General features: G+C 34.0%; 1 protein-coding gene across 1 annotated transcript in view; it reads right to left on the bottom strand.

The window, feature by feature from the left end:
* Msh4 (mutS homolog 4) overlaps window positions 1–27,191 on the bottom strand; it is a 92,816-nt gene that overhangs the window by 37,982 nt on the left and 27,643 nt on the right. Inside the window, exons 8-12 of the mRNA XM_046443164.1 lie at window positions 20,451–20,518; window positions 6,450–6,524; window positions 4,737–4,801; window positions 3,272–3,441; window positions 874–1,010 (exon numbers count right to left, since the gene is read on the bottom strand). Coding sequence (XP_046299120.1) covers window positions 874–1,010; window positions 3,272–3,441; window positions 4,737–4,801; window positions 6,450–6,524; window positions 20,451–20,518 — 515 coding nt within the window. The remainder of the gene's footprint in view (window positions 1–873; window positions 1,011–3,271; window positions 3,442–4,736; window positions 4,802–6,449; window positions 6,525–20,450; window positions 20,519–27,191) is intronic.

Genomic DNA, 27,191 nt, shown 5'->3' with positions numbered 1-27,191 from the left:
AAAACAGATTTATACAACTTAAATATAAGTTAGTCACTTTAATTTTTGAGAAATGATATCACAAAAAAAGTTCTAAGTAATGTTTGGGAAAAATAAAAGGAAGACAACTTCAAAGAATAAAGCAGTCTATTTTAACCTGCTCTATCCAACATGACCATTTTGACAGGTTTTAAATAGTCAGTGTAAATGTTAAAACATTGCATTTTATTACCAACTGACACACATGACAGATATCAGTGATATTCATGCCATGTATGACTCCTGTCTTATCCCTTATCCCATAATTGAACCTCACTCAAAATCTAATCACATTGCTGAATTTAACCCATTCATTACTTCATCCTTTCCTCACTTCTTGGAAACACAGTTTGCTTATACACACACACCCCAGAGTACATGCATGTGTATGTATGTGGGTAATATACAAATAAATTTAAAAATTAAAGAGTTTGTTTTTGTCAAAAGGTCCTCCTTGGAAGCAGAGAAAGAAAAGTTAATAAGCATGCAGAAAAAAAAAAAAGATTTCCATGGTCCAAAGGTTTGTAGATACTAAGTTTTAAAGTTTAAGCACATTTCTTTACTTCAGGATTTTTCAAAATAGGAAAATATGTATAGAGAAACATTTTCTATTTTAGGTAGTCTCTTTGTTTTCCTTTCTTCTCACACCAAGCTCTCAAAACTGATTTTTCTCCTAAAAAAAAAGCTTCTAAATCACTCTGAGTCTAGTATAACTCTTACACAGTGGGAGGAAAATAAAAGAAGCAATATACAAAGTATTCAGAAGATTGGCATGTAAACTTAAGGAGTGCTGGAATATATATAAATTTACTATAAAATCAGGAACAATAATTTCCTAACCACTCTTGAATGAACCTTAATAAATTCTGAAGGAAGTTGATCAGTGGGTAGCACTGTACAATCCGTAGTCATCTGAATGAAAAATCCTCGAGCAGAGCTAAAACTTGTCCTTAAAGGCAGACTATATTTTTCTGCAAGCTGCGTTACCATTCCTAATGGCCAGAAACAAGAAAAACAAAAATAAAGTGAAAGAATTTTAATGAGAGAGTTGCTTTTTGTTTAAAAAGTCACAAGATATTTTTCCATAAATAGTTTTTAAACATTTTTTCCAGTTTTATTTTATTGTAGTTGAAAATAGACAAGAATAATTTCTACTGGTGACCATAGTTCATAATAATACATTGTATGTTTCAAAATTGCTAAAAGAATAGATTTTTTAATGTTCTCACCACAAAGAAATGGTAATTTTGGAGTGATGGATATGTTCTTTAGTCTAGATGTTTTCTTTTTTTTGGAATGCATTACACTAATTATTACCCATATACAGCACAATTTTTCGTAACACTGTATATAAAATATGTTTATGCCAAATTATGCCATTACACATGTACTCTTTTTTTGCATTACAATTCTAAATACACATATATACCACAATTTTTCATATCTCTGTTTGTATATAAGGTATGTTGACACCAAATTCAAATCTTCATTCATGTATTTCTTATAATGATGACCACCACATTCCACCATCCTTGCTAATCCCCTTCCCCCTACCTTTCCCTCCCACCCCTGTTCCCTATCTTGAAATAATCTTCCTCCCATGCTCTCCCTCCCTACCCCACTTTGAGTCACTCCCCTTATATCAGAGAAAACATTCGGCATTTGTTTTTTGGGGATTACCTAATTTCACTTAGCATTATCTTATTTAACGCTATCCATTTGCCATCTTTTTTGTTGTTGTGACAGACAGAATAAATAAATTTATTTATTTATTTATATGTGGTGCTGAAAATTGAACCCAGTGCCTCACACATGCAAAGCAAGTGCTTTACCACTGAGCTACATATAGCCCCAGCCCCCATTCTAATTTTTAATAAAAGATAACAATCACATAAATTATTGCAATCATTAAGAAGGTCCCTCTATAAAATATATTTTATAACACAAAATATTCTTTTTAAAGAAATAATTAATTCATCAAAATTCCCTAAAAATCTAAACCTCCTATCAACTTCATACTAATACAGAGTTTTAAATTTATATTTTATTTTATGACCATTATCTTGAACATTGTTTGAACATTGCTCAAAACAATCACTCCTCCTGACTTTCCTGCTTTTCTCAATGGTACCATCATTCTTACATTAGAAATTTCATTAAGCACTAATGGCCACATTTCCCTTTACCAAGGCCATATTTACTTAATAATTAACTTGTATAAAATTTTCTTTTAACCTTGGTATTTTTCTTGACTCAGATTCATTGTTATCATCCTAAATATTAATATTAATATTACTAACATGCAATAATTTAAACTGGCTTCCCTGACTCCATTTTACTCAACTTTACTAAATATATTTTTTAATAAATTTTATTTCACAAGGCAAAACCATCTCAGTACTTCATTCTCTTTGGGGAAAACATTTAAACTCCTAACTCTCAAAGACTAAATTCTGGTTCCCAGCCTACACTTAGGATTTATCTTTGACTAGTACTGTGAGGGAATGTCTTATTCCATCCTATCACCTTTGCTCATTCATTCCTTGAGGATTTCATTGAACCTCTGTGCTTCAGCTTATACCACTGCCAGTGGTTAGAATTTCTCCCTAGGCTATTCCAACTACCAACAAACGTCCATCATCTATGGGAAGATCCTCTATTTATTCTGACTCCTCTCAAATGCTGCATTTTCCTTTATACACCTAATATTCTTGTGAAATTATGATGTTTAGGGTTTAAATCCACCAGTACTTATATACATATATAATGTGTACATATTTATGTATGTGTGTTTTTTACTTTATTGTCTGCCTTCACATAAGCTCTGTGAGGACAGGGACTTAATCTTGATCACTATGTATTCCTCGTGCCCAGATCGGTATCAAAGGTATTATTAGATCAATAAATATTTGTTAAAAGGTTACTGGACTGGCTTAATAATCACCTCCTCTTGAAAAAAATGATGTTTCTGCTGCTGAAATTTTTAGCATTAATAGCCTACATTTTTCTTATAACTTATATACAATATTGTATGAGAGTAACTATATTTAAGTTCAGAAAAAAGATATAATAATTTTATGTCCTTTTTTAAAAAAAGGGTTCCTTATATAGTAACATGTTAACATTATCTGTTTTGAAATAAAAAATAAATTTAAAATATGTATAACTAATTATCACCATCAAAAAATCCAGCATGTCCTAAAAAGTGTGTTTTATTCCTTAAAATTAAAAAAAAAAGTCTGAAATAAATTACCTGCTATGTCATCTACTATCTCTGTATATGTTCTTCTGGCTATGTCAAGAAATTCATTTATGTGAGACCTCACTGCATAGCACTTCTGAGTCCTCATATTCAAGCATCCTTTCATGTATCTTGCATCATCATTAATTACTGTTTTAATCTTTTCAAGTATGATTTCAAACCTAATGTTAAGGTTAAAAAATTACAAGTAATAAATCAGCTTTTGTATAATTTAATCATAATAATAGTAAACTTATTGAAAGCTATTTTCAAATAATTATGCAACAATTATTTTCCATAAGTTACAGTTATGACTCAATAAATTCTAAATTTTTTCATCAGTCAAAACTAGAATAGTGTGAGGCCACCAAGAACAATTCTAAGATCTGCTAATATATAGATCTCCCAAATTATACATACTGACTGTGCCTGTGAGTACAAAACATATTCCTAAAGAACTGTCATAAAAATTCTGTCTTCATGCTCATTCACTCAATAAATACTTACACGATGTAGCAAGAGCTGTACTAGGTACAAGGATTCAAAGAAAACATGTGCTCCCTGCCCTCATAAGGAAGACTAAACATATATTGTGAGGCAGTGTAACTGAAGCCTCATAACTATCAGTTATCTAGTGGAGTGGAGAAGCCTGGTAACACCTATTTTCCTAACATTTTCCTTTATTCTGCTCTGTATTTTATTTGCAATTAAGCTGGTTTTATTATTAACTTCAGTTTGTGGCATCACACTGTATATAAAACTCGAATAAATAAAAATATTTTTAAGTATCTTTTTTGGTCATGAACTAAAATGCTATTGCTAATAATTTAACAAGATTCAAATCAAACTGTACTTAGATCTTTTTCCATACTCATATCTATTACTTCTATTTGCATTAGGCCTTTTTTATTTAATAAAGAAAAGGAATATATTTATATATTTTTAAGTCTTTCCATAGAGAATGACTAAAAAGGGAAGTATTAAAATCATCCATAGGCCAGGCACAGTGGCACATGCCTATAATCCCAGAGGCTGAGGAGGCTGAGGCAGGAGTATGGTGAGTTCAAAGCTAACCACAGCAAAAGCAAGGTGCTAAGCAACTCAGTGAGACCCTGTCTCTAAATAAAATACAAAATAGGGCTGGAGATTGGCTCAGTGGTAGAGTGCACCTGAGTTCAATACCTGGTATTCCTTCCTCCACACACACCCCGCCCCCCCCGCCAAAAAAAAAAATCACCCATGGATTTTAATTTCTCATACAATTCTACCTGCCAGTTGCATAAATAATGTGTTGTTACCCTATTTTTTATATACATAAGATGAAATATATAGCTAGAATTTTAATGAATAGATAAAGTTTCTGTTAATCAAAACTCAAGTAACTATTCTATAGACTATAATTGGAATCTTTAAAATAAGTTATGATCAGGAAGAAAAGAATAATCTTATATTTTATTAACAGTTGAATGACAAAAACCTCTTGTCTTCCAAGGAACCATAGTAAGCTCTTAATAAAGGTGTGTTACAGTTCTTCAGAGTAATCTATTAAAGAGTAAAATAAAGAATAGTTAAAGATAACAAATTATGACATTATTCAAACACAGCATTTTATAATTGTTTAATACTTTATAGTTTACCAAGTGCTTTCTTGCTTTCTCATTTTCATGCACCCCCAAAATATTTTAGGTATGTAGGTGAGGACAGATTTTTCCTTCCAAAAAGAGCACATAGTTAATGAGTGTCATCCATTGTTTCACCTTCATGACTTCTATTTTTCTTATCTCCTAATTGTTAAGATTTAACAACATATAGTGGTAGGTAGTAATATAGCTCTGTTGTACATTTAGAGTTCTCAACATATAATTACAAAATTTGGATTATAAATACATTAAACTAGAAAAGTGCTTGGTATGTTTGTAAATAAAACAATTTCTCTATTATTAAGTGGCAAAAGTAGGAATTTTGTTTTGCTTGATGAAAATTATAAGTGGTCACTAATTGAATAAACAGAAATGAGGAGAATACCTCCTTAACCTGATATTTATCTATTTTAGTTTGATATAAGGCAATGGCAAAAACATTTTTCTTTTGCTTCAGAAAAGAAAAATAATATATACATACTGATAAAAACTAGAAAGTTCATAGAAACATAAAGGAAAATTAAATCACTCATAATTATATCTCTTCTAAAGATACTCTAAATATTACAATATATTTCCTATCAGAAATCAAAAATTATACACCATTGTATGTTCCTTCTCCCCACAGTTAATACTACATATAAGTATTAGAGATTTTTTTTCATACCAAAAAATTTAATAATTTATATTTCACCCTGTGAGAAACAAATAGTCTAATTATTTGAGTATTATTCCACGTATAATTTCATACTAATACAGATAATGTTGACCATCATTGGATGTAAATCTTGGTCAACATTTGTTAATTTTTTCAAACAGATTTGTAGGCATATATTGCAAGATCAAAAGATACATGTTACAAATGTTTCCTATAAAGTAGGTACAATTTGTACTGATACTAGCTATTTAAGAAGTTTTCTATCTCATTGGTCTCTCATTTTTCCAAAATAATCATACCATGAATGGAAAGGCTAACAAACTTTTTTCCTGTTTAAATTAGTTTAAAACATTAAATATAATGTATGGTGGTAGACTGGATCTTGTACCAAGAAAAAAATTCTATAAAGAATATGGTTAAAAATTTGTTAAAATGTAAATATGGGGTATACACTGTATAATAGTATTATATCAACATTAAATATTCTGAGTTTGATAATTATATTGTCATTATATAAGAGAACATCCTTTTGTGTAGAAGATACACAGCTAGTATTTAGGTACTTCAACTTACTTTCAAATGGTTCAGTGAAAGTTATTAATAAACACATGTGTGTGAGTGTGCATGTGCTGTTTGTATTAAGAAAAGATATGCAAATTTGTTAAACAATCATGTAATTTCTCTAAGTTTAAATTTTTTCCTAAACACAAAGTTGAAAAAATGATGCCTAACATGTTATACAATTAATATACACACATGTAAATGAGGAGCTTTTTACTGTCGTGTATAACTGATTAGAACTAATATATATATATATATATATATATATATATATATATATATATATATATATATATATGCACATAAACACATATACACACACGTAAATTACCTTTAAAGGGTCCACAAGTTCCAAGGTATGCTTTAGATATATTAAATTTGTTATTTTTGATTCAGCTGCATTAACCTGTTAAGATAAAAATCTAAATGTGAAACCATAAATATTTAATGCAAGAATGGGTTTTTCTGTTGAATATTTTAGCAGTCTATTCAGGATGCCAGTCTAGAGAATAATTAGAAGTTACTGACATACCATAATAAGCCAAGCAGACTAGTCTCCTGGAAATTGACAATGGGAGGAGTTTACTTCATTCTGCCTACTTTTCATTTCTATTTCAACATCTGAGCTAAACTTAAATTGTAATAACAATAGTAGATCTGGTTTAAACCTGAGTGGCACCAAGAGACTAAGGTTAATTTTTAAAAAGCACCAAGAATATATGTGGATAGATGGTATTTTGAAACTGAATCTGAACCTCCCAGATAGGTATAGAACAACAAAATTCCCACCACATATTCCTGTTTAGACAAATAAAATCATTTTCATAATTCTAGTGGTCCAAATTAGTTATAATTTTCCAAAATACAATAATATCAACATTCTAAATTTTGTAAATAAAGTTTATGTGAATGAAATTACAATCTTTACAAATGAGTAGTAGTACCGACCTAGGAAAATGAGGATGTTGTTGTGCATGGACTAATTTATCAATATTGATAGAAACAGAGTTTTAGGATATCCCAGTTATAACACAATGTACTTGACATTGAGCTGTTTCCTTTTGAGGTCCCCTGGCCTATATCTTCACTGCACAATATCTGAGCCCTTCTATGACCATCTGGCCCAATTTAGAAGACACCATAATGAAGTCATCAGACCAAAAAGCGGTTCATACTATCTTATGAAGAATCTCTGAAAGTAACAGGACAATTAATTCTAAATAAAATTCACCACAAAGAAGACAACTATTTTTCCTATCACCAAATGTAAATAATTCCAAAAACAGCCAACCTTCCCCCGAAGAAGATCAAGATGGAAGGATTAACACACTGAATATAAACTTATAATAAATTAAGAAATAGACAGAAAGACCAAAGAAACAGAATAAAAAGTCTAGACACAGACCCAAGCATATATTGGTACTTGATTTATGGTAAAGGCTGACTGCAGAAGAATAGGAAAAAGACAATCTTTTCCATAAATGATGATAATACAATTCTGAATCTATATGGGAAGAAAGAAACATGGACCTTTCTTCACCTGACCAATGTAAAAATTAATTCCAATGCGCTGTAAATCTAAATGTAAAAAGTAAAACAATAAAATATCTGGACTATAACAAAAGAAAATATATATATATGACTTTGGGTGTTCTAAGTTTTATAGAACTTTGTAATTGATAATTTGGCATCCATTAATCACTTGGTAAAGCTAACAGCCAAAGTTGTGTACATCTTCCCTGTGGTCTGGCTTTTGTAGGTACAAAAAAATCACATTATAAACCCTATAATCACAAACCTTAACATCAGAGTTTTGTTTTCTGCCAAACAGAAAACATTCCTACCTAATTAACAACTTCCTGGTACTATAGTAATAAAGGACTTTCCTATGCTTTTCCTTTGCTCTTTCCATCTCTTAACAGACCTGGTACTTCCTAGTGTGAACCTGCCCTCTCCTCTTGGGAATTATAAATAATAAAACTCTTTCAGTGTCATTAACTTCTCCTTGTTGCTATTTAGTCACCTCCATAAATAAAAATCCATGGGTGTTTTAGTTAACTTTTTTTTTTCACTGTTGTGACTAAGGACTGACAATGTAGAGGAGAAAAGTTTACTTGAGGGCTCACAGTTTCAGAGGTCTCTATCCATAGACAGTAGGCTACATTCCTCAGGGCTCGAGGTGAGGCTAAACATCATGGCGTAAGAGTATGGTGGAGGTATGCAGCTCACATGATGATCAGATGGCAGACTCCACTTGCCAGATACAAATATATACTCCAAAGCCATGCCCCCAATACCCTATCTCCTCCAGCCACACCTCACCTGCCTTAAATTACCACTCCAATAATCCCATCAGCTGATTAATTCACTGATTGGGTTAAGGCTTTCATGACCCTTTCATTTCTCCTCTGAACCCTTCTGCATTGTGTCACATGTAAGCTTTTGGGGGACACTTCACATACAAACCATAACAATGGGTAAAATCATGATATTGGAATAGGTAAATATTTCTTAAGTAGGACACAGCAAGCATAAACTATAAAGAAAAAACACTGATGAATCCAGACATTTAAATTAAGCACTTCTATTCACTACTAAGCCAGGATTGGTTTGCCAACAGTCAACTTTGAGAAACTAGAATTTGAAGGCAGATAATTTATTTGAAAAGTAATTCCAGCAAGAATAGACAAGGCAGGGGGAGTAAGACAAGGAAAGGAATGATAGCAGTGTAGAATGCATTAATGATCAGGTTACCAATGCAGCTCAGTCCTGCTGGAGATTTATGAGGGATGCTTTATGGCAAGTTTCAGGATCTACTCCAGAGATAAGGAAAAGGGTGTATTCGTTCACCAATTCCTTTTCAGTATTGGTTAAAAAGCTATTGCCAGGGGCATCAACTCCCTGATACACTAGGGCCTTTTCTGTGGTGAGGGAAAGTTCTCAGGTAATCTCATCTGCTTCCAGCAAGCAACTTCCCTTGCACAAAAGTGAATGCCAAGAAGATGTGCATGATATGCCAATAGCACCTGCTCCACAAATTTGACTAAACATATGGTAGTTAGTCACTGCTGAAGAGGTGCTGACGGTTAAAGGAGATAGATGAACTGAAATGGTTTCTGAGCTCATATGAAAAGTCAAGGAAAAGACAGAATGACTATTGGGTAGCCTTGAGGGCTCTGTGAATATATGAGAGTCAAAGCTAGTGAATTTTAGAAAGTATGGAGAATAATAGTCTGAGTACCAATAAGGAATGAGGACACCAGCTTTAAACTCCCTAGTAAGAGGAATATGCAAAGGAAAACCACTGTCACTAAGAGGTCTGCAAAACAAGAGTCACCAACCTGTAATTTTCAGTTTGAGGAAGAAGTTAAAGAATATAAAGGAGATTTGGTAATAACTGAACTTGAGTAACCAGAGAGGAAAATGGAAATATCATGGAATGGATAGGGGTGGAAATAAAGACAGCAAAGTTGAAGTTGAGCTTTTGGGGACAGAGCTCTATAGTTCAAAATAAGAAGTAGTTGTAAGTACTGGGCTTCTTGTTGACTTACATGAACAGGAGTAGGGTCAACAAATTATCATTGATGTTTCAAAAGCAAAGAGCAATTCAAACATTAGTTCACATAAACACTGAAAACAAAGATTGGCACAGAAAATAGTCTTGATAGAACCAGGAAAAATTGTAGGGTCCCAACTGACTCTTGATGATAAAAATATAAAGTAAAAACTAAAAATAGACACACTGGGACTGCAACTTGTGAGACACTAGAAGAGGACTAGGCTAAGATGTGCAGAGAATCTGCTGTGATACTAAAGTCCTTTCTCTCTGACCTAACAATATTGTGTGATCTTGTAGAATCTATGCAATGGTAGCACTCTAACTTGTTCTGCACTATTTGCAACCTAACGGTTTTGGGTAAAACATGCAATTCATAAGTAAAATTGTTCTTTCACACATTTCTCATTTAAAATTATCATTCAAAGCAGTGACATTTGGCAAAAGGCCATAAAGGCTAATCATAATATTTTGTGTGTTAACATTCATAATTAAAAGTCCTTAAACATTTACTGATTCCAAAAATACTGTTAAATGCAAAGTGAAAAAAGATTAATGATCCAGGTTAGCAATGACGTATTCAAAAATAAAGTGAAGAACTTTCTCTGTATAATCATAAATCCTTTTATTTTAATATAATCACTATAATTTAATATTAATTATTAGGACTGAAACTGGAAGAAGAAAGCATTCCTGCTGTGGGGGAGTTAAAACCAGAGCAAGGGAAGATGGAGAGATGGTACAGTACAGGGGAGTGATAAGGACATCCAAACTGGAGGTCTGCCATCACAGCCATCACAGTGTATATGAGCTTGAACAAGATCAGGAGAGTATCTATACAAAGGGAGAAGAATAGTTTGGCATTAGTTTTGGATCCCAACTAGGCTGAAGAAGTTTCTGCATAGGAGGCAAGCTTGATGCAGAATATAAGCCTGAGAGAAGGGAGAGAATTACTATACAGAAGAATTTATTAGCGGGTCCTGGAACACAGGCAGAATGAGGATGGTACCTGCATGGGTAAGGAGTGACAGCAGTGAGAGAATAATAGGAGAAATGGACCAAACATTTTAATGTATTAAGGATAATGACTTTCTCATCAGGTTTCTCATTGGCAGAAAAGGGAGTTACAATAATAGAAAGGGAAAGAACTAGTATACCCAGGGATGGCCGACTGAAATTGGAGGTACAGGTGTGAACTCATGATTTTCTGTTGTATAGATGAATATAGAAATAAATATATAGAGTTAAATGTATATACTTCTATACTTATTTATATAAATACATATTTATTCCCTAGCCATGAGAGGGTTGGGAGTTGTGACACTCCAATAGCAACAAGTGCTCAGATCTTTTTTGAAAATTTATTTATTTCTATTATTATAATTATTCCACCATACTAACTGTACATATTAGTGGGTTTCACTGTGATATTTCCATATATGCACTTAGCATACTTTGATCTTATTCACCCTCCCTCTTATTTTCTCCTCTCTACTTCCTCTTCCCAGTCCCTTTCCCTTTCCTTAACAGTCTGTCTTCTATTTCAGGTCGTCTTTTTTGTTTTTCTTTTCCAGTTTCCATACATAAGAGAAAATGTGACAATGTGACAATTATCTTTCTGTGTCTGGCTAATTTTGTATAACATATATGACAATATCCAGTTCTATCGATTTTCCTGAAAATGACATGATTTTTTTCTTTATTACTGAATAAAACTCCATTATGTATATATACCATACCTTCCCTATCTATTCAATGGGCAATGCACTCTCAGGTGGATTCTGTGTCTTGACTATTCTGAATAGTGTCACAATAAATGTGGGTATGCAGGAATTTCTTTTGTCTGCTGGCTTAACAATGTATAAAACTTCCCTTTTCTCCACATTGTCCCCTACATAATTATTTTTTTGTTGTTATTTATGAATAATAGCCATTATGACCAAAGTGAGATAGATGGCAGTGAAATTTTGATTTGCAATTACCTGATGACTAAAGGTGTTGAGCATTTTTTTCACATATTTATTGGCCATTTATACTTATTTGAGAAGTGTCTGCTCAGATCATTTGCCCATTGATTGGATTATCATTGACTTATTTTTGAGTTCTTTATATATTTTAGACATTAATTCTCTATCAGATGAATGGCTGACAAAATTTTCTCCCATTGAGTAGGTTCTTTACTCACAATGTTGTCTGTTTTCCTTGCTGTGCAGAGGCTTTTTAATTTGATGCAATAGCATTTGTCAACTCTTGCCTTTATTTCCTGAGCTTTTGGAGTCCTATTCAAGAAATTGTTGCCTATATCAATACACTGAAGTGGTTCCTATATGTTTTCTTATAGTAGTTTCAAAGCTTCAGGTCTTACATTAAGGTCTTTATATATTTTCAGTTGATTTTTGTACAAGGTGGGTGATAGCAACCTAGTTTAAGTCTTCTCCAAGTGGTTATCCAGTTTTCCTAGCACCACTTGTTGAAGAGCCTGTCTTATCTCCAGCACATGTTTTTGGCAACTTAGTCAAGAAACAGATGGCTGTAAATAATGTAGGTTTAACTCTGGGTCCTCTGTTTTGTTCCATTGGTCTATGTGTCCGTTTTTATGCTATTGCTATGCTTTTTTTAATAAGTAGGGCTCTAGAATATTTTGAAATCAGACATTGTGATACAGTGTTGCACTTTTTGCTTAAGATTGCTATAGCTATTCAGGGTCTCTGTGCTTCCATATGAGTTTTGTTTTTTTCTAATTCTGTGAGCAATGTCATTGATATTTTGACATGTATTGTATTGAATCTACAGACTATTTTGGGTAGCATAGCCATTTTAACAATATTAATTTTCCTAATCCATAAAAATGGAAGGCCTTTCCATCTCTTAGTGTATTCTTCAATGTCTTCCCCCAGGAGTTTTAAATTTTTCACTGTAAACGTTTTTCACCTACTTGTTTAGGATTATTTGTAGATTTTCTTTTTTTTTTTAAGGATATTGTGAATGAAAATGTTTTCCTGATTTTTTTCTCAGCAAATACTTCTTGTTTTATATAAAAAAATAATGCTTGTGTTGATTTTGTATTCTGTTACTTTGCTCAATTTTTCAGTTATATGAGTTTTTACATGGATTATTTAGGGTCTTTTAGAATTATATCACCTGTAAATAGATACAATTCAATTTCCTCTTTTCTTATTTGTATCCCTTTTACTTTGTTCTCTTGCCTGATTGTTCTGTCTAGTTGTTTGAATGATCTTTGTTCATTACTTTCTCCCTTATTCATCTTAGAGATTTGATGATTTACTGAATCAATGATGTAGATTCCTTTTTCTCATTTATATATCTACTCTTCTAGTGACATTTATTCTTTCCTGGACTTTCCTGGACTCTGTTTATCTTGCTTCCTCTTCTGTGAATAGGATTCCTTTAAGTGTTTTCTGTAATGTAGGTTAATGGTGATAATTCCTTTAGTTTATGCTTATCTTAGAAGATCTTCTTTGATTCTGAAAGATAATTGTGCAGGACATAGTCATTTAGGTTTGCAGATATTTCCTTCAAGGGCTTGAAATATATCATTCCATGCCCTCCAGACTTTTATAGTTCTTCTATGAAACATACTGTTATTCTGATGGGTTTGCATTTATAAGTGACTTTTGCTTCTCTTGCAGCTTTCAATATTCTTTGTTCTGAATTTTTGGTAATATAACTATAATATAATGTGAAGAATTCTTTTCTGGTCATTTCTACTTGCAGTTCTAAATGCCCAATATGCATAAAATGTCAGACTCATACAGGACATCCATGTCATTCCCAATATCTGGAAAATTTTTGCTATTATTTCCACTGAACAGGAGTAGACAATGCTCCATTGTCTACTCTTACGATTTACAGGTTTGGTCTTTTAATCATGTCCCAAAGGTATTAGATGTTCTGTTCATTCTTATTTTATCTGAAAGTAATAATTTTTCAACCTTCTCTTTAAGCCCTGATATTTATTCCACTTGATCTTGTCTATTGGCAAAGTTTTCAACTGAGTTTCTTATTTGACTTATTGAGATTTCCATTTCCAAGATTTCTGTTTGCCTTTTTGAATCTCCATTTATTGAATTGTTCTTTCATATTCTTCTTTATCTTCCTTAATTAATTCAGCTGTTTATTTGAATCCTCTTTGAATACATTATTTTTATTATCATTCTTTTAAATTCTTTGCCCAGCATTTCATCCTCTTTTTAGAATCAATTTTTAGAATCAATTACTAAATAGTTATGAACTTTGGGAAGAATTGTGTTGCCTTGTTCTTCCATGTTTCTTATATTTCTTTTGAGATTTGTGCCTCTGTTGAATGTGTACCTATTCCACTTTTATATGAAGGCCTTCTTTGGGAAGAGCCTTCTCATGATGATGTTTGTTGCATAGTATTGAATTTAATTCAAAATGGACTTAGTAGTGTAAGTTTACTTGTGGTTTCTCTGGCTGTGGTTGGTGAATTTTGACAGTGCATACTGTGTTGGAGCCTGAGACTCCCCCTTCCTCTTTAGATCTTGCAAGAGAAGGTCCCTTTAGTAGTTTAGGTAGGTGTGTTATAGACAGCAGAGTATATGGATAATCTGTGGTCACTCTTCCAGACTTGTCAACAATGTGCTGTCTGCAAGAGTATGATAGCGCCCTATGATGAGGTCCCTTGTAGGTGCAGTGTCCAAAACACTTGTTATTTCTCTCTGTTATTGCTATAGGAGTGGGTCTTCAGCATGATGCCAGCTATGCGTGCTTGAGGGCATGTTATTAACTTGGAGTTTTTATTTCCCCTACTCTTTATGCCAAAGTATCTGCTTAGGTTCAAGCAGGGTTGAAGTCATGGGTGAAGTAAGGTGCAATCTCTTAGCTGGGCTGGGAGTACAGCTCAGTGGCAGAGGATCTACCCAATATGCATAAAATGTCAGGCTCAATCTCTAGTACCATGCAGAAAGAAGAAAACAAGTAACTCCAAGAAAAACAAATAAAAGCAAATCAGATACAAAACACTCATAACAACAATAGAAATGGCAACCACAAAAATCATACAGAATCAACCAAATAATTAAAAAATGATGAAAATAAAATTGAGGAAGTAAAAAAGGGAAAAGGAAAGCATAATAAAATTAAAAATAGAAAGGAACAAAAATGGTAAATTTTGAAAGCGAGAATAAAAAATAAGACAAAAATTTGAATCTTAAAAAAGAGTAAAGAAAAAAATAAAAAGAATTTATGTGTGTTTGTGTGTGTGTGTGTGTGTGTGTGTATACATACATAAATATTTGGACAAAATACTAAATATTTTTTTAAAGTTTTAATAAAGAATGAAAGAATCATCTCCACTGAGGTGATCAGTTGTCTGGGCAAGAGTAAATGCTTGCTACCTATGCAAATCAGCATTCTTCCCTTGTCTTCTTTAGCTGTGCACCTCTTGAAGAGAGCAAAGACTGGAGTTTATCACCCTTTCTTTCTTACTCTTGTGTTGCTTCACAGATGACCAGTAGGAATGGATCAGTTTGGAACCAGTTAGAATACTTAGTTGGCCTTTTCATCAGTGTGAACTAGGGCAGCACAGGACAATATCTTGGCAGAAATCTACTCTGGAGATTAGATTCAGCTCAGTGTTATTCCAGGACTGTGTAGCCACTGCATTTTAGTACATCTGATTCACCAACACCCTCTGCGAAATCCACTTGGAAGGGCAACAATTTGCACTTTGTGAGGGCCTGAGAGAGGGAATTGCCTGCAGCAGACCCTGCATAATCCACTAACCATGACTCTGGCCTTCCAAGACCTAGCTCCTAGCTCCTGTGCTCCTCTCATTAGTTCCCTGAACTTCTTTAGCTTGTTGTCTAAGCCATCCATCTTAAAGGGGGAACTCTGATCCTCCAGAGTCAAGTCAAATCTCAAGAGAGATTCCTGCTGAGACAGTGTAGTTAGTAATGTTTTCTATAGGTTCTCCAAGTTCAGGAAAATGCAGGGGCTTTTGTTTCCCAGAAGCAGCAAGCTCAGATGCAACCTTCTCAAGTTACTTCTATTACAGCACCACAAGTACACACTGGAAAGTACAGAGAACCTCTCCAGCACCAGCTTCCTATGCAGATACCAAACAGATCAGCTGTGTTCATTTGGAAGTACTGGCTCTCTGCACTGTGCCAATTTCTGTTCTACTTGTGTTCACCTGGTCTCCCTCCTGTCACTATAACCACCCACACCCCGCTACCCTTGCCCTCAGTCACACTGTTGTATGCACTACATTGTTGCACACTCAGTACTGGGACACTCTTTCTCATTCTGTTCCACTCTGTAGAGTCCCTGGTCTTATCCAAGTCTCTGTCCAGTATTGAACCCCCGCCTCTTCCCATAGTCATCACTTTAATAAGAAGCTGCTCTCTAGTTGTTCTGATTCCAACTTCCAGAAAAGTAGGTGAGTGCAGGCGGGCCATCTTGCCTCTCCAAATCTTAACTTGTGGATACAATTCCCTACTAAAATGAACAAGAACTCCTTGGAGAAATACCTGATTCAAACGCTGGAGCAGAGAAAGTACAAGGAAAGCCTGATTCATTGTATTGTACCAGAAAGTGATAAAGAATAATGAGTGTACTTCCAAATGACATAAATTCATCACTCTTCATATATGAAACATTTTTATGAGTTGTGTCAGTCACCTAGTTGTTCATTATTTTGATCAAACTACTTGGAAAGAAGACTTAGAGGTGAAAAAATTTATTTTGGGTTCATGGTTTCAGAGGTCTCAGTTTATGGTTGGCTGACTCCACTGCTTTGAACTTGAGGTGAGACATAATAGCAGAAGGACATGGTAGAGGAAAGCCTCTCAGCTCATGGAAGCTAGGATGGAGAGAAATGTGTTACAGTAGATGGGGTACAGAGAGGTGATGGGAGGGGAAGGGAGGAGGGGGGATAGGAAGGGCAACAGAACAACAGACACTAGTATGGCAGTATGTATAAACGTGGCTGTATAACCAATGTGATCCTGCAATCTATACACGTGGAAAAATAAGAATTCATACCCCATTTGAATCAAATGTATGATGTGTCAAGATCATTGTAATGTTTTGAGCAACTAATAAAAAAATTTTTAAAAAGGGGGAAAAGACAACCCACAGAATGAAAGAAACTATTTGCAAATCCAATAAGGGACTAGTACCCAGAATAAACTCTTAAAATTCAAAAATACACATAAATGGGTAAAGGATTGCCGGGAGCCATTCATGAACTGTGCATGAACTAAAATTAGCATGGAAGCCTTTGGGTAGGAAAGCCTGGTATCTGGAAACTCACAGAGGCACTCCTGCTGTTGAGACTGCCCAGTTCACGTGAATTCCCATTCAGCTCTGTCACAGGTTCTGCACAGAACGGGAGATGGAGTGACCTACTGGAGCCACATAGCCACACAACCTCTCAGAGATGGGTATGACTTGCCAAGGTACCAACAAATCTGTTGACTGCAAGCTACCATGAAGCAAGACTACACCTGTTGAAACCTTATCCCTGCCTTTGATGTACTCTCTCTTAAATCAACAATTAGTGCCACTTTCTAGTTGTTCAGTTCCAGCTCCTACCAGGAGGAAGGAGCTATTAGGCACTCTGCTTTTTAACACTAATTTCTGGCTCTATCTCTTAATTCTTCACTAATTATTTCAGACTTTCATTTTCTCAGGCAGCTCACCACCTCCTGAGCAGAAAACTACCCTGGTGGGGTGATGGTTGCCCCGTGATGAAGGATATGAATAAATATTTCTCTAAGGAAGATACACAAATGGCCACTATGCACATGAAAAAAATGCCTAAGCATTTTAATCATCAGGGAACTACCAATCAAAACTATGAGATAATACTTCTTACCTACTAGGATTGCAACAATCAAAGAGTGTGATAATAACAAGTCTTAGCAAGGATGTGGAGAAATCAGTACCCTCAAGCACTACTGGTGGGTATGTAAAATGATAAAGTCACTTTGGAAAATAGTATGGTATTTCCTCAAATAATTAAACATAAAGTTATCATATGACCTAGCACTTCCACTCATAGGTATACATCAAAATAAATGAAAACATATGTCTGTATAACAACTTGTACACAAATATTCATAGCAGCATTACTGATGATAGCCAAAAGTGAAAATAACCTAAATGTTCACCAACTAACAAATTAATAAGCAAAATGTACCATAAACATACATATTAAAAACAAAGTGAGCTAAGAATGTAGCCCAGTGGTAGAGTTCTAACTAATAAGTCAGCAAAATAAATGAAATGGAATCATAGAAAGTTCTCAATCCAAAAGAAGGTAGGGGGTAAATAAAAGAGAAAAAGAGGGAAATAGATGAGGAATATAGAAAAAAATCAAGATGGCAGATTTAAATGGAACCACCATATGAATAATTTCAGTAAATGTAAAGGGAAAGATACCTCAATACATTCTGATTGGATACAAAAAAATAAGACCCAAAATATATGTTGCCTATAAAAAACTCACTTTAAGTAAAAAGATATAAATAAGTTAAAAGCGAAAGGAGGGTAATGATGTCCCATTCTAATGCTAATTAAAAGCAAGCTGGTTATATTAATAATAGAACAGTGGATTTCAGAGCCAAACATTTTAGTAGGGATAATGAGGATCATTTCATGAGAAAGGTTAAAACTCATCAAGAGAACATAACAATCTTAAAGATCTCTATACCTAATAACAGAGCTCCAAACTGCTAGATAAAAACTGATAAAACTGCAAGGAAAAAATAGGCCAATCCACAGTTACAGTTAGAGATTCCAATGCACCTTTCTCAATAACTGAAAGAACAAATAGACAAACCAGTATGAAAATAAGAGACTTGAAGAACACTATCAACTTGAACTGATATTTATGAAACATCAGCAAAATACAAATTTTTGTCAACTTTTCATGGACCATTAACCAAGATAGGCCTATTCTGACCCCTAAAATAAGTGTTTATAAAGTTAAAAGGATCTGTATTATGCAACCTTTTTCCTCTGCCCATTAGGAGTTTAAATTAGTAACAGAAAGGTATTTGGAGAGTCCCCAAACATTGGAAACAAAAAAAAACACACTTCTAAATAACCCATATATCAAACAAGAAATAAAACTTGGAATTTAGAAAGTATTTTGAACATTTCTTAATTAAAAAGAAAACAAAGTTGTGGATTACAGCTAAAGCAATATTCATAAGAAAATTTATAATACTAAATGTTTATATAAGAAAAGAAACAAAGGTCTCAAATCAATGACTTCAGCTTTTACCTTTAAAATGTTGGTAAAAAGTGAAACCTAAGCACAGAGTAAGCAGAAGGAAAAAATAAAACAGATAAAACAAAGAAACAAACAAACAAAAAATCAATGAAACAAAGGACAGATGAAATCCCAAGCTGATTCCTTGAGACTAGCAACAAAATTGACAAACCCTAATAAGGCTGATAAGAAGATCATATTCAAGTTACCAGTATCAGTAATGAGAAAGCACATCACTGAAAACTTTACAGACATGTAAAGATAATGAGGAGGATACTACAAGCATTTATGCCAGTAAATATGAAGGTTTCAGTGGAATGAAAAATTCTTTGAGAGGTACAACTTACTAAAGCTCATTCAAGAAGAAACACATAAATAGAACCATATTTATGTAAAAAGTTGAATTTTTAGTTAGAGACCTTCCTACTAAAAAAGTACAGGTTCTAATGACTTCATTTGTGAATTCTACTAAGTGTATATAAATAATAATATCGGTTCTACATAAACTCTACCAGAAAAATTGAAGAGTAGGGAGAATACTTTCAAATTTACTTTACAAAAGTCATTTAATTATTAGTAATCTCAGGTTATCTCCAATTTGTTTATACTGAATTTAAGGTATTTTAATTACTTAAAGAAACTTCCAGTTCTGTGCCTGTCCAACAGCTGAAGCTTTTCCACCTATTGAGTTTTTATTACAAATAAACCTCAAAGGGTGTTTTTTTTCTACAATATGGGATAATTTCCCAAATATAAAATAGGTTTGAATGAATTTTTAAAAGTAATCAAATTTTACTGATGTATAAGATTTTATTTCCTTAAAGTAAATATTCTTTAGTTCACCTTAAAAGGAAGAATGTATTATTTCCTTTATCTATGAGGACTACTTAAATTTGGAAAATATCCAAAGAAGTAGTTTTATTCTTAAAGGTTAATCATATTTAAAGACTATCAGTGGCACAGCACTTGCCTAGCATGTGTGAGGCACTAGGTTTGAACCTTAGCACCACATAAAAATAAATAAATGATAAATAAAATAATTCTCAAAGAGGAATAAAAAATACTCTTTGAATTTAATATAATTTTATTTATTAGGCAAATATTATTATAATTTAAGGTTTTTTGAAAATTATATATAAATCTTTAAATAACTTAAATATGCCACCTGAAAGATCTAAGAAATGTGCCAATTCCTGAAATATCTAAGAAATTTTTTATTATGCCATAACATATGGAATAATAATACATTTTTTAATTTGAAAGACAATTTTTTTTTTTTTTTTGGTGCTGCTGGGGATTGAACTCAGGACCTCACATGTGCTAGGCGAGGGCTTTTACCACTGAGCCTGGGATAATACATTTTTAAAAGATTTTTTTAAAGAGGTCTTAAAATATTCTAAATATCAATAATGAAGTATTTTCCCAAACATTTTTATATTTTACCATTGTTACATTATATTAAGATAAGTTATATAACAATAATGATAAAAACATGATGTGTAAAGTAAGCATACCGTGTCTTGTTTTGGAATTTGGACTAAAACAGAAAGAAGCTGCTCCGTATCAAGGAATCTTGATATAACTGAAATAAACAGACAAAATGTGAGCATTTAAACTAGGGCTAGCCAGGCATCGTGGTTTATGCCTCAGCCTCTTAGTGAGGCCCTAGGTAATTTAGTGAGACCCTGTCTTAGAATAAACAGGGCTAGGTAATCCTAGTGCGAAACAAAAAAAATCCACAAAAAAACAAAAACCTTTATGGTACAGTCAAAAATATACATATCGTGTAAAATAAAACAGAATAGTTCTACCGTAACTCTTACTTATTTTAATATTATTCTTTCTCTACCAGGAATAAAACAATACATTCTAATGTTCTTTTGTTAATTTTGATTTTTCACCCATCTTTTCTCAAAATTTGACACGTTGACAACCCTTTTCTTCTTGAAGCTACATCCTATTTTATAGGATGTTACCTATAAAATTTTCTTTATCTACTTTGATCTCTACTTCTCTTTCTGATATTTAAAATTCTTAGTTTAGCAGCATGGCTTAACCACTAACCATGTAATTAACCTTCCATGAAGTTACCTAACTTCTCTGAACTTCAGATATTCTTATCTTTTCAATGTAGATAGCATCAGATCCACTCACACTGGCCTGTGCAGGACCCAGGCTCACTGTAGGCCCAGGTCCACTCCTCCACTAGAAGGTAACCATGGAAGTCCAGCCTCATCTGGCACAGCACCGCCCCTTCTGACCAGGCCCAGGCCCAGGCCCAGTCCTGGCCCAGATCCACCCACAGCCCCCAGGACTTGTGCAGGACCCAGGTCAAAGGCAGGTCAAAGTTCACCCCTCCCCCCACCTGGGAGCCTAAGCCTAACCCACTTCCATCTTGGGACACTGCAGTCATCACCATTGCCTTTCCCATGCAATAACCCCTAACTTTTTGACAACAGACAGTGCCTAGAAGCAGCTGCATCTCAGAGCAGGCATCCCAAGGGAGCGTGAGGCCCACCCTTTCAGCCCCATCTCTGTAAGATACTGCATGCATCTTGGGGCACCTTAACTATTGTCTCAAGTTGCCTTGACTATTGCCGCCACCATCTGTAGATGCAGTAACATACATTGAGGGACACCAGCAGGGTCTGGAAGCCCAACATCAAGGTGAGGTACAGACAATCTGCACAGGTACTACAAGAATATAGGGGAGATAGAGACTCAGGAGAAAAAAAAAAGAAATCCTTGAAATAAAGGATACAATAAATCAAATAAAAAACTCAATAGAAAGCATAACAAACAGACTAGATCACTTGGAAGAAAGAACGTCAGATAATGAAGACAAAGTATGCAATCTAGAAAATAAAGTTGATCACACAGTGAAGATAGTAAGAAACCATGAACAGAACATCCAAGAATTATGGGACAGCATCAAAAGACCAAATATAAGAGTTATTGGTATAGAGGAAAGCATAGAGTTTCAAACCAAAGGAATGCACAATCTCTTCAATGATATAATATCAGAAAATTTCCCAAACGTGAAGAATGAATGGGAAAACCAAATACAAGAGGCTTACAGGACACAAAAATGTACAAAATTACAACAGATCTACACCAAGGTACATTAAAATGAAAATGCCTAGCATACAGAATAAGGATAGAATTTTAAAAGCCACAAGAGAGAGAAATCAGATCACATAAAGGGGGAGACAAATTTGTATCTTAGCAGGTTTTTCAACCTAGACCCTCAAAGCCAGAAGAAGATCATAGAATGACATATACCAAGCTCTAAAAGAAAATGGATGCCAACCAAGAATCTTATATCGAGCAAAATTAAGCTTTAGATTGGATGATGAAATAAAAACCTTCCATGATAAACAAAAGTTAAAACAATTTATAATTAGAAATCTTGCATCACAGAACATCCTCAGCAAAATTATCCACAAAGAGGAAATTAAAAACAAGGATAAAAATCAGCAGAGAGAGGTATTACACTAAAGGAAAAATCTAATCAGAGGAGAAACCAAGTCACATTAATTACCAAAATAAACAAAAATGGCTGGGAATACAAATCATGTCTCAATAATAATCCTGAATGTATGGCATAAACTCACCAATCAAAAGACATAGACTAGCAGATTGGATAAAAAAAAAGATACAATAATATGCTGCCTCCAAGAGACTCATCTCACAGGAAAAGACATCCACAGATTGAAGGTGAAAGGTTGGCAAAAATCATACCACTCACGAAAGCAAGCAGGGGTTTCCATCCTCATATCAAATAAAGTAAACTTTAAGCAAAAGTCAATCAAAATGAATAAAGAAGGACACTATATACTGCACAAGGGAACCATATACCAATAAGACTTAACAATTATAAATATATATGCCCCAAATAATGGAGCATCTATGTTCATCAAAAAAACTCTTCTCAAGTTCAAGAGTCAAATAGACCACAACACAATAATTTTGGCTGACTGTAACACACCTCTTTCATCACTAGATAGATCTTCCAAACAAAAACTGAACAAAGAAACTATAGAACTCAATAATGCAATCAATAACTTAGACTTAACTAACAAATATAGAATATTTCATCCTTCAATGAGAGAATACACTTTCTTCTTAGCAGTACATGGATCCTTCTCTAAAATGGACCATAAACTATGCCACAAAGCAACTCTTAGCAAATATAAAAAAATAGAGCTATTACCCTGCATTCTATCAGATCATAATAGAATGAAATTAGAAATCAATGATAAAATAAGAAAAAAAGCTACTCCAACACCTGGAGACTAAATAATATGCTACTGAATGAACAATGGGTTGCAGAAGCTATCAAGGAGGAGATTTAAAAAAAAATTAGAGGTGAATGAGAACACAGATACAACATATTGAAATTTATGGGACACTATGAAAGCAGTTCTAAGAGGAAAGTTCAGTGCATGAAGTTCATTCCTTAAAAGAAGAAAAAGTCAACAAATAAATGACTTAACATTACATCTCAAAGTGCTAGAAAAAGAAGAACAAATCTACATCAAAAAGCAGTAGAAGACAGGAAATAATTAAAATCAGAGCTGAAATCAATGAAATTAAAACAAAAAAAGTTGAAAATATTGACAGAACAAAAAGTTGGTTCTTGGAAAAAATAAATAAAAATTGACAGATCTTTAGTCATGCTAACAAGGAGGAGAGATAAAACTCAAATTACTAACATAGATGATGAAAAAAGAAATATCATGACAGATACTACAGAAATACAGAAGATAATCAGAAATTATTTTTGAAAACTTGTACTCCAATAAAATAGAAAATATAGAAGGCACCAACAAATTTCTAGAGTCATATAATTTGCCCAATTGAATCAGGATGATATACACAATTTTAAAAAAATCAATTTCAGGGCTGGGGATGTGGCTCAAGCGGTAGCGCGCTCGCCTGGCATGCGTGCGGCCCGGGTTCGATCCTCAGCACCACATACAAACAAAGATGTTGTGTCTGCCGAAAACTAAAAAAAATAAATAAATATTAAAATTCTCTCTCTCTCTCTCCCCCTCCCTCTTTAAAAAAAAAAAAAAAAACAATTTCAAGCCATGAAATAGAATACGCCATCAGAAGCCTATCAACTAAGAAAAGCCCAGGACACAGCCAAGTTCTTCAAGACCTTTAAAGAAGAACTAATATCAATACTCTTCAATTTATTTCAAGAAATAGAAAAAGAGGGAGCATTTCCAAACTCATTCTATGAGGCCAATATCACCCTGATTCCGAAAACAGGCAAAGACACATCAAAAAAAGAAAACTTTAGACCAATATCTCTAATGAACATAGATGCAAAAATTCTAGCAAGTCAATTACAAAAAGATCATGCATCATGATCAAGTGGGATTCATCCCAGGGATGCAAGGGTGGTTCAACACACGGAAATCAATAAATGTAATTCATCATATCAATAAACTTAAAGATAAGAATCATATGATCATCACAATAGATGCAGAAAAAACAATGACAAATACAGAACCCCTTCATGTTCAAAACACCAGAAAAATTAGGATAACAGGAACATATCTCAACATCATAAAGGCTAACTATGCTAAGCCCCAGGCCAACATTCTAAATGAAGAAAAATTGAAGGCATTCCTTCTAAAACCTGAAATAAGACAGGGATGCCCTCTTTCACCACTTCTATTTAACATAGTTCTTGAAACACTGGCCAGAGCAATTAGACAGACAAAATAAATTAAAGGGATACACATAGGAAAAGAAGAACTCAAACTGGCACTATTTGCTGATGACAGGATTCTATACCTACAAGACGCCAAAAGTTTCACCAGAAAACTTCTAGAACTCATAAATGAATTCAGGAAAGTAGCAAGATATAAAATCAACAACCATAAATCAAAGACATTTCTGTATATCAGTAACAAATCCTCAGAAAGGAAAACTTCCCCATTTACAATAGCCTCAAAAAAATTAAATAAAATACTTGGCAATCAACTTAACGAAAGAGGTGAAAATCTATATAATGAAAATTATAGAATCCTAAAGAAAGAAATCAAAGAAGACCTTAGAAGATAGAAAGATCTACCTTGCTCTTGGATAGGCAGAATTAATATTATCAAAATGACCATATTACCAAAAGCACTATACAAATTTAATGCAATTCTGATCAAAATCCCAATGGCATTCCTCACAGAAATAGAAATAGCAGTGATGAAATTCATCTGGAAAAATAAGAGACCCAGAATAGCTAAAGCAATCCTTAGCAGGAAGAGTGAAACAGGTAACATCACTATATGAGACCTTAACTACACTACAGAGCAATACTAACAAAAACAGCAAGGTATTGGCACCAAAACAGACTGATAGACTAATGGTACAGAATACAGGACACAGAGACTAACCCATAAAATTACAATTATCTTATATTAGATAAAGGTGCCAAAAACATACATTGGAGAAAAGATAGCCTCTTTAACAAATGTTGCTTGGAAAACTGGAAATCCATCTGCAACAAAATGAAATTAAACCCCTATCTCTCACCATGCACAAAACTCAACTCAAAATGGATCAAGGACCTAGGAATAAAACCAGAGACCCTGTGTCTAATAGAAAAAAAAAGTAGGCCCGAATCTCCATAATGTGGAATTAGGCCCTAACTTCCTTAGTAAGAATCCTATAGTGCAAGAATTAAAATCAAGAATCAATAAGTGGGATGGATTCAAACTAAAAAGTTTCTTCTCAGCAGAAGGAACAATCTGTGAGGTGAATAGACAGCCTATAGAATTGGAGCAAATTTTTACCCCTCAGATACAGCACTTATCTCTAGGGTATATAAAAAACTCAAAAAGCTAAGGACCAAAAAATAAATAAATAAATAACTCAATCAATAACTGGGCCAAGGACCTGAACAGACACTTCTCAGAAGAAGATATACAATCAATCAACAAATACATGACAAAATGTTCATCATCACTAGCAATTAGAGAAATGCAAATCAAAACCACTCTAAAATTTCATTTCACTCTAGTCAGAATGGCAGCTATTTTGAAAATAAACAACAATAAGTGTTGGCGAGGATGTGGGGAGAAAGGTACACTCATACACTGCTGGTGGGGCTGCAAATTGGTGCAGCCAATATGGAAAGCAGTATGGAGATTTCTTGGAAAATTGGGAATGGAGAAAAAACTTTTTAGTTTGAGTAAGTCCCATTTGTTGATTCTAGTTATTAACTTTTGTGCTATGGGTGTCCTATTGAGGAATTTGGAGCCCGACCCCACAGTATGTAGATCGTAGCCAACTTTTTCTTCTATCAGACAGCGTGTCTCTGATTTGATATCAAGCTCCTTGATCCATTTTGAGTTAACTTTTGTGCATGTCGAGAGAAAGGGATTCAGTTTCATTTTGTTGCATATGGATTTCCAGTTTTCCCAGCACCATTTGTTGAAGATGCTATCCTTCCTCCATTGCATGCTTTTAGCCCCTTTATCAAATATAAGATAGTTGTAGTTTTGTAAGAGAGGTAAATAGAGAGCCTACATCCTGGGAACAAATCTTTACTCCTCACACTTCAGATAGAGCCCTAATATCCAGAGTATACAAAGAACTCCAAAAATTAGACAATAAGAGAACAAACAACCCAATAAACAAATGGGCCAAGGACCTGAACAGACACTTCTCAGAGGAGGACATACAATCAATCAACAAGTACATGAAAAAATGCTCACCATCTCTAGCAGTCAGAGAAATGCAAATCAAAACCACCCTAAGATACCATCTCACTCCAGTTAGATTGGCAGCCATTATGAAGTCAAACAACAACAAGTGCTGGCGAGGATGTGGGGAAAAGGGTACACTTGTACATTGCTGGTGGGACTGCAAATTGGTGCAGCCAATTTGGAAAGCAGTATGGAGATTTCTTGGAAAGCTGGGAATGGAACCACCATTTGACCCAGCTATTCCCCTTCTCGGTCTATTCCCTAAAGTCCTAAAAAGAGCATGCTACAGGGACACTGCTACATCGATGTTCATAGCAGCACAATTCACAATAGCAAGACTGTGGAACCAACCTAGATGCCCTTCAATAGATGAATGGATAAAAAAATGTGGCATTTATACACAATGGAGTATTACTCTGCATTAAAAAATGACAAAATCATAGAATTTACAGGGAAATGGATGGCATTAGAGCAGATTATGCTAAGTGAAGCTAGCCAATCCCTAAAAAACAAATGCCAAATGTCTTCTTTGATATA

The sequence above is a fragment of the Marmota monax genome, unplaced genomic scaffold, assembly GCF_021218885.2.
Source record: "Marmota monax isolate L192 unplaced genomic scaffold, Marmota_monax_Labrador192_F-V1.1 WCK01_AAM20220418_F8-fsc00046, whole genome shotgun sequence".
NCBI classification, from domain to species: Eukaryota; Metazoa; Chordata; class Mammalia; order Rodentia; family Sciuridae; genus Marmota; species Marmota monax.
This window is presented reverse-complemented; position numbering and strand designations above follow the sequence as displayed.